At 40.3% G+C, this 8,763-nt stretch overlaps 1 protein-coding gene across 1 annotated transcript; it reads left to right on the top strand.

Annotated features, from left to right (window-relative positions):
• The first annotated feature begins 1,020 nt into the window (after window positions 1-1,020).
• On the top strand, window positions 1,021-2,947 carry LOC108374333 (uncharacterized). Its single transcript, XM_017630321.1, has 5 exons — window positions 1,021-1,128; window positions 1,202-1,222; window positions 1,278-1,457; window positions 1,962-2,008; window positions 2,577-2,947. The coding sequence occupies exons 1-5, from the start codon at window positions 1,081-1,083 to the stop codon at window positions 2,737-2,739; spliced, it is 459 nt and encodes a 152-aa protein (XP_017485810.1). The 5' UTR covers window positions 1,021-1,080; the 3' UTR covers window positions 2,740-2,947.
• Window positions 2,948-8,763: the final 5,816 nt, after the last annotated feature.

Genomic DNA, 8,763 nt, shown 5'->3' with positions numbered 1-8,763 from the left:
GCTGATTTTGAGCATTGCTGTCCAAATTCGGGACCCTCTTTTTTTGTGACTATTGTTTTTTTCACACCTACTTCGAAATTTTGTGGAAAACACCTAAAAAACGCCCTGAAAATTTGAACCCATTATATTAACTTTAAGTACTCGCCCAAGGCGTGCAAAGATATCCCATATAAAATACACGTAAACATTGAGTTTTTTCTTCAAAAGTCTACAGCTCGGAGGAATTTTATGGTATAATCTTGGTCAATGGTGGGGTTTCTTCAGAATTGAATGCTCTACAAAAAAGCTTATTGCGGTGTACCAGCGAGGTAGTACGGCTCACTGAACCCAATTTGTTTATGAAATTTTTGTTTTTTGTCGCTATCTCAAAAATAACAAGAGCTACAGAAAAATATACATCACAAACTTGTACGACATTCAATACTCTATAAAAAATTTCTACAACACGAAATCGCTATTATCCACGTTTCTTGAGATATTGAACTTTGAAGTTGATTACCCATTTCTACAATTTAGCTTAATAGTCCAGTAGAAGTGAAAAAAAACAATAGTCGCAAAAAAGGACCCTAATACATACATATTTGCACATTTATGTGTGAAGGTTATTTTCAATTGTATGTAATTGCATTCATACTTCTCTAAAAAGAATTTATGTCACCATCGTGAAAATGTGGTTCCAATTGGCAAAAGAAAAAAACGAAAACCCTGAATTAACTACAATCTGGGTTTAGTATTGTGTTTCACACACTAAAACAATTTTTTAGATTTTTAGACGTAGTTTTTGACCTCATTTCGTTTACATATTGCTTAAATAAAAGCTTTACGATTTTTTGCTGTAGGTCAGTCCCGCAAACAGCTGCTCTTGCGGCGGCAGTGATACGTAAAATAAAAGTAGATATCTTGTGTACATAAAATATTCTTTTTTTTTTGTGAGCTTAAAGATCAACAGGTGTATGCACATAATAGGGAATGTATCGAAAAATATCGAAAGACTAACAGACATAGGTATATAAACCAGAACAGCGAGCTTCACCAGAATCATTTTCAACGCTCAACAGAACAAAGATCTATTCAGTGAAAATGGTGCGTTCAGTTTTCCGAGTTTATATACTGATGTTGGTTGCCGTGGTAAGAAATTTTGTTTGCTTACTGGAAATTATAAATAATCAAATGTCACAATTGAATTAATATTTCTTTTTAGACATTCGTCATAGCAAAAAATGTAAGTATTCGTTTAAAACTTTAGATGCATTTACGAAGAAGTTTACTTTCTTTAGCCACAATTACCATGGGGTACCCCTGGCATACCAAGCATACCAAGCATACCTAGCATACCTAGCATACCTAGCATACCTGGCATACCTGGCATAAAACCAACAACCAGTTCTGAAAGAACCGATGGCTTGCCGCCTACTACTAGGCGCACCTGTCCCGAGCCCACCGATGAATTGAAGGCGGTAAGTTTTAATAAGTCAACAAATAAAAATACAGGATCATGGTGTACTATGCAGTGTAGTAGAGGGAAGTAGTGCGTTATAAAGTATCTGACACTGGGCGTGCATTACTTCAATCCCACCTTCTTAGACAGTATCAAGGATCAAAGGATATAGGCATCCTTAAGATAGCAATTTTGCTGTATAGTCCTTTGGACAAGGAGTGCTAAAATTTTATAACAGGGTTGATATACTCATTGTTCGAATGTTGTAATACCCAAAAGTTATTGGCCAGAAGGAGCCAGCCGTAGCCAACAAACAATGCAGGCAAAAATTTGTTAGTGTAGTCTGATATTTAACATTTCGCTTCAAATATTTATACGAATTTGTGATTATCATTTTATATACTTACCTAACTTGTATACCGTAAAAACGCTCTTTATTCACAACCGTACAGTTTGAAACAAAGGCCTGCATCTTTTAGTAGAAATTAAATTCGATAATTTTTAATACATTTTTATTTCACAGTGCATACGCCAATGGGATTGTCAAGAATTGCTACGTCTCGATCTACGGTAAGTAAAATATGACTGTATTTGGTGGCTTGTTCAAATCTTTGCAAGTCGTAATTTTCTGACTACTACTTTTACAATCACAATTTATCTTTAATTTTAGTTGTATCAGTTCTTTATCGTGTTATTTTTCGTTATAAAAAAATCACCAGTTGGTTCACATTTTTAATAAAATATTTTATTCGATTAATAATACTTGAATAGTTGATAAAAATGTTGTAGAAATCGAAAAAAAAATATCGAAAAGTTTGGAATCGAAGTAATAGTTGTCTAATACCGAGTTTCCACTTGTTTTAAAATGACAATAATTGCAAAAAAATTAATTCGGCAAGGATATTTAATGCCAGGCTTCGTCATTAAAATCTTTGTCATTTCAATATCAAATGGAAATCCGGCATAAGAGGCGTTCTGGCACTGCGAGCTAACTCATGTTCAGCCATTAATTTTCAACGTCAGTTAACTTGCCACTGTGAAACCGCCTCTAAATATTAATTTGTATTAACTATAAAAAGCGATAATCGTTGCAGTACATTTGTGGCTAATTTTTATATCTATTTAATGTCTTTTTTAGTTGCCTGCTAAACTTGAATGGTCTCCCACTAGTTGGCAATCTTTTGGGTGGTGTATTGGGTGGACTTGGTGGACAGTCTCCAACACAACCGCCAGCTCTTGGTACACAAGGTGGTGGATTGTTAGGAGGTCCTGGTGGCATACTTGGATCCCTATTGGGTTGAACGCACATGTATCTACATACAAGTATTAAATTTAAGCTTGCGCTGCATTAAATATGCAACGAGAATCAAATAAATTGCATATTACGTTTACATTCATACGTAGATATGTATGTACATATATAAAACGATTGAATTTGTTTTTTTATGACTTTTCGGGCATACAATTTAATGATAGTATGGAAATTTACAAAAAGATTTACAAAAATGTGTATGACCGTGGGCACATGGCAGTAACTGACACAATAAAAGAGTTAATAATCTCGTTCGCCCAAATTTAATTTTGATTCACTTTATCTCATCTCAATTACCTGTACCAACTCTTCGAGGTAGCACCCTTGCTGTTGTTGTTGCCGTTGTTTGCCTGCAGCAGTGACCCTCTAATTAAAGTTTACGCTGTGTCAGCCATTACGAAAGGATCAAAAAATTATAATCATATCAGTGCGGCGGTATGGTATCGCATCCTTCTGCAGGCAACGTTGAAGTCGTTTGCAATATTCGGTTATCACCATTGAGGCCATTACGAATTTCTGTTAATTTTCGTATATGATTAAGCAAACCAAACACTGGTATTCGCAGCCATTGGAAAAGCATTGGCAATCTATAGTACATAAAAGTGCGTTAGATGCAGGGGCGGTGTTGAATTGTACCCTTTTTATAATTTTTATACAAAGTTAAACAAAATTACAAAATTAAACAAAAGTTCATTTCGATGGGACTTGAATAAGATTTAAAATCAGTTGTAAAAGTGGCAATTTATTAAATTTCTAGAGTCTACAGTTTTTTCTAATAGCGGTCGCCCCTTGGTGGGCAATGGCAAACCTCCGAGCTTCTCATAAATATACAATCGTCGTTCGGAGTCGGCATAAAACTGTAGGTCCCTCCCATTTGTGTGACAACATCAAGGTGCACTCTACAACTCGGAGAAGAAGCTCGGCCAAGCACTAGCATACACATTGTGTAAGCGCCAATCTATTATTATAAATTTCTAGAGTCAGGGCATCAATTATTTGATTATAGTCCGTTTTCGTCAAGAAACACTTTTCAGGAATTTAGAAGTATGTCGATTACAAAAATCATTAGCATTATCATGGACAAGGCAAAGTACCTCCTGGCAACATGTAAAGAGTCCACGTGTTAGCACGACACTGTTGGCAGCTATGACTTTGAAGTAGTGAAGGACTTCGTCTGTCTCGTCATTCACGTTCCTCTATATGGCGCAGAAACGTGGAAAGACGAGAAGGTTTTGGGTGCTTTCGAGAGAACTATTCCACGCCGACATGGACATAGTTAAGCGCATAAAAATACAGTGACTGTGCTGGAAGGACCTGTCCGCATACGGGATGAGCAACTGGCGCAAATTCGCACAGAAGAGNGTCCGTTTTCGTCAAGAAACACTATTTAGGAATGTCGATAACAAAAATCATTAGCATTAGCATGGACAAAGCAAGGTACCTCCTGGCAACATGTAAAGAGTCCACGTGTTAGCACGACACTGTTGGCACCTATGACTTTGAAGTAGTGAAGGACTTCGTCTGTCTCGTCATTCCCGTTCCTCTATATGGCGCAGAAACGTGGAAAGTGTCAAACAAAGATGAGAAGGTTTTGGGTGCTTTCGAGAGAACTATTCTACGCAAGATCTATGGCCCTGTTCGCGTGGACAACGGATATCGGAGAAGATGGAATGACGAACTGTATTCGCATTTTAACGACGTGGACATAGTTAAGCGCATAAAAATACAGTGACTGTGCTGGAAGGACCTGTCCGCATACGGGATGAGCAACTGGCGCAAATTCGCACAGAAGAGAGGTAATTGGAAAGCTTTTTGGTCTAGGCCCAAACCGGCAAACAGTTGTAGTACTAAAAAGAAAGAAGAGGAAGAAGAGATCTCTGCCAAGCGTGTGTAACCGTTTTCTATGATCTTGCAACTACAACATTGGTCCGATGCGTCATGTAAGCCAACAGAAGTCCTTGTAAGGAAGCTGAGGAGCGCAGATGTGCGTTTTCGATTATAGTAGGGCGAAAAATCCTATCGTGTTTTTTCTTGGAAGGATGTGCTCAAATCTTTCCCCGCTAATTAGCCACTCTTACATTCCATCTGAATTTTCTGGCATCGTTCATTTTATTCTACAAACCCGGCCCCTCTTGGTCAGAAATAAGACGGATTTTCTAAATAGCTTGACTTCCGCGTTACATATCGAATTTTCTAGTATCCTATAATAGGACCACATATGCAAGGTATAACCTCTTGGCTGCCGGTTAGAAAACGCCCTATCTCAGCAAACGGTTGAAAAACTCTCTATTTCAGAATTTAGTTCAATAACGTCCTATGTTAATCCACCTGTCTGTGTGCCAAATTTTATTTGAAATACATATGTATATCCAACCTTTTTAGCGTGAAAGAACAACAAATATACTTACCCATTCACTAACCTTCAGATTTGTAATATTAATAAGATTTTGTCCACTACATTTTGAAATCAGAGAATGCATCCTACTTTACTATGACATCCTACTTTCAATGACAAACCCGATTAGTTAATTCCTGATACCAGTGCCACCCATCACCGTCACCTAAGAAACTCGATAGACAAGAAAGTTAAACAAATCATAGGACNTTTTTCTATGATCTTGCAACTACAACATTGGTCCGATGCGTCATGTAAGCCAACAGACGTCCTTGTAGTAGATTATAGTAGGGCGAAAAATCCTATCGTATTTTTTCTTGGAAGGATGTGCTCAAATCTTTCCCCGCTAATTAGCCACTCTTACATTTCTTCTGAATATTCTGGCATTGTTCATTTTATTCTACAAACTTGGCCCCTCTCGGTCAGAGATAATACGGATTTTCTAAATAGCTTGACTTCCGCGTTACATATCGAATTTTCTAGAATCCTATAATAGGACCACATATGCAAGGTATAACCTCTTGGCTGCCGGTTCGAAAACGCCCTATCTCAGCAAACGGTTGAAAAACTATATTTCAGAATTTAGTTCAATAACGTCCTATGTTAATCCACCTGTCTGTGTGCCAAATTTTATTTGAAATACATATGTTTATCCAACCTTTTTAGCGTGAAAGAACAACAAATATACTTACCCACTCACTAACCTTCAGATTTTGTCCACTACATTTTGAAATCAGAGAATGCATCCTACTTTCCTATGACATCCTACTTTCAATGACAAACCCGATTAGTTAATTCCTGATACTAGTGCCACCCATCCCCGTCACCTAAGAAACTCGATAGACAAGAAAGTTAAACAAATCATAGGACTTCGCGACGCCTTCTACAGCTGCCTTGTAAAGGAGCGTTGTGGGAGAGTACTACCGGTGAACGAGCGTCTTGCGACATCCGCTGCAAAGTGCGCTCCTGTCATATCTTGCATTATGCCCACGTCCCAACGGAAGACAAAGATGATATGATCACAAACAGCTTTTATAAGCTAGGAGGAGGCGTTTACTCGGAGAAATTGGGAATAAAAAGATCATTCCGACTAACTGACCACTGTAGTTTCTTTCCGAATTGGCCGAATTGGCAGCCATACAAGAAGCCGTTGACAGCTTAAGACTAGCTGTTATCGCCACTACGGAAATATATATATATACTCAGACAGTCAGGCGGCCCTTATGGCGCTTGACTCTGTCACTATAAATTCGAAAACAGTTGCCAACTGCCGCAAATCACTTAATGTGATGGCAGAGCAGTTCGCTTTGCACCTGGTATGGATACCGGGGCACAGTGACATACCAGGAAATGAGAAGGCAGACGAGCTTGCAAAGGCGGGTACTTCCTCTCCACTTTAACCAGCCTGGAAGAGGATGGGTATGCCACTCGCTTCCTGCAAGCTCTTACTAAGGGAGAACTTCCTTGAAGAAGCGGCCTTCAGATGGCAGCGCACTGAAAACTGTAACTGAAGCTTACATGGCCAAAATGGGATGTACGGAGATTGAGAGAAATTCTCACTCTCAATAAAGGCGATATGTCACCATTTGCCATTGGTCTGCTCACAGGACATATCCTGATAGGAAGGCACGCAGAACGCCTCGAGGTTAGTCACAACGACTACTGTAGGAGCTACCACGACGAAAAAGAGCCTGAATCAATAAGGCACTTACTCTTCGATTGCCCAGCACTAGGTATAGGTCTTCTAGACGATCTAAGCGCAACTGCTAAGTTTGGAATACGGCAGTTGCTAAGGTTCGCAGACGCCACGAACTGGTTTAAGGAGTAGGGGTTTTTGGATCCATTTGGTATCACAATGGGCCCTGATCGGGCCTAAGTGTGGCGCCCTCTGGGCCTAGCAGCCACTGCAAGCTAACCTCACCTACGTATATCGTTAGGCGTTGCGGCGCCACGCATAAAACCGTGTTTGGTGACTTTAACCACTTACCACCCATTTACTAATAGTGGAATATGCTTCTAAAAATACTTAGTTAAAAAATATTGTTACAATGGTGAACAATTTTATCCTGGGTTTCTACAGACGTATGACAATACCATCAGCTCCGTCAAAATTGGGAAGGAACTCTCCGACCCGTTTGATATAACACGAGAGTTCAGGCAAGGATATTACCATTCCTGTGATATCTTTAATTTGATGTTAGAGATGGTAATATATGCCACAGAACTGTGCCGATCTTATCGACGTCGGCGTTCTCAAAAACTGCACCGTTTTATCTGCCTTTTCCAAGTTGAATATGGAAGCAAATTCAGTTGATCCGAAGGTGAATGAGTACAAGGCGTCCGATTAATATTTTGCATTATGCCAGCTAGGGAAAGAAGGGGATATAGAAACAAAAGGAAAATTCTTAAGAGGGATGGCTGAAAAGTTTTGAGCCATAGTACCTTTAAATGTCATCAATGTATTGTCCTGTGTGTTACTGATTTCTAATATGCTATTCATTGGCATCATTACACTTTCATTAATTCATTTCATTGTTAACAAAAGCGCGTAAAGTGGTTGTCGAGATACGAAGAGGCCAAAAGGGTCCTGCTTTTGCAAGACAATGCACCACCCACCATATAGTTTAGACTTGACCCCCGTGACGTCTGGATATTTATATCCACGTATCCTCTGGGTAGCAACCAAATACCCGTTTGGGACCGAGCTAAAGTGAGAAGGCGTAAAATTTCGCGTGCGCTGGGTTTGGGTCCCGCCACGTTAAAACCCCGCCTAAGGAAAAAGAACAAACAGCCTCGGATGAGACACCCTTTTTTTGATGGCGACCACGGCAAACGTATAAAGGACTACGAGTTAAGGGTATGCGCCTGAAATTTCCGGACCCTTAATGGGGAAGGTGCCTCTGCCGGGCTGGTTGATGTCCTCGGGAAGACAAAGACTGACATCTCCGCCATCCAAGAAATGCGATGGGCGGGGCAAGGAAAAGTAAGCGTCAAGCCATGCGACGTCTACTACAGTTTCCACGTAAAGAAGCGCAAATTCGTTGTTGGATTCGCGGTAAGAGAGAGACTCCGTCGCCGAGTACTGGCGTTAAACCCAGTGGACGAACGTCTAGCCACAATCCGCATCAAAGCTATATTCTTCATCATCTCGCTCATCTGCGCCCATGCCCCGACGGAAGAGATGGATGAGGCGTCCAAGGATCTAGGACCTAGTTACTAGGTTCCAGCATAAGAACATCCACCAAGCTACATGGCTGTCTCCAGATCGAAAAACGAGAAACCAAATCGATCATGTTGTGATAGACGGAAGGCATGCTTCAAGCGTTTTGGACGTACGTACACTCCGAGGGCCAAACATCGACTCGGACCACTATCTTGTTGTAGCCAAGATACGCACCCGCCTCTGTGCAGCAAAAAATGTGCGCCCAACAATGCAAGGAAAGCTTAACGTCGAAAAGCTGCAATCACAACAGACGGCCAATTTATTCGCCACTCGACTCACACACCTGCTCTCTGAGAGCACTCTTCAACAATCCGACGTACGCGAGCAGTGGAACCACATTTCCCGATCATTAAGTACCGCCGCCGAAGAAGTAGTTGGAATTCAGCGAGCCCTAA

The sequence above is a fragment of the Rhagoletis zephyria genome, unplaced genomic scaffold (assembly GCF_001687245.7).
Source record: "Rhagoletis zephyria isolate East Lansing unplaced genomic scaffold, Rhagoletis_zephyria_1.1 Rzeph_scaffold_07608, whole genome shotgun sequence".
NCBI lineage: Eukaryota > Metazoa > Arthropoda > Insecta > Diptera > Tephritidae > Rhagoletis > Rhagoletis zephyria.
This window is presented reverse-complemented; position numbering and strand designations above follow the sequence as displayed.

Excerpts from the sequence above, each read along its gene's own strand:
- LOC108374333 (XM_017630321.1), top strand. The coding sequence starts at position 1,081 with ATGGTGCGTTCAGTTTTCCGAGTTTATATACTGATGTTGGTTGCCGTG. Across the intron at positions 1,223-1,277 it reads CATTCGTCATAGCAAAAAAT|CCACAATTACCATGGGGTAC; the intron begins GTAAGTATTCGT and ends TACTTTCTTTAG. Across the intron at positions 2,009-2,576 it reads TTGCTACGTCTCGATCTACG|TTGCCTGCTAAACTTGAATG; the intron begins GTAAGTAAAATA and ends TGTCTTTTTTAG.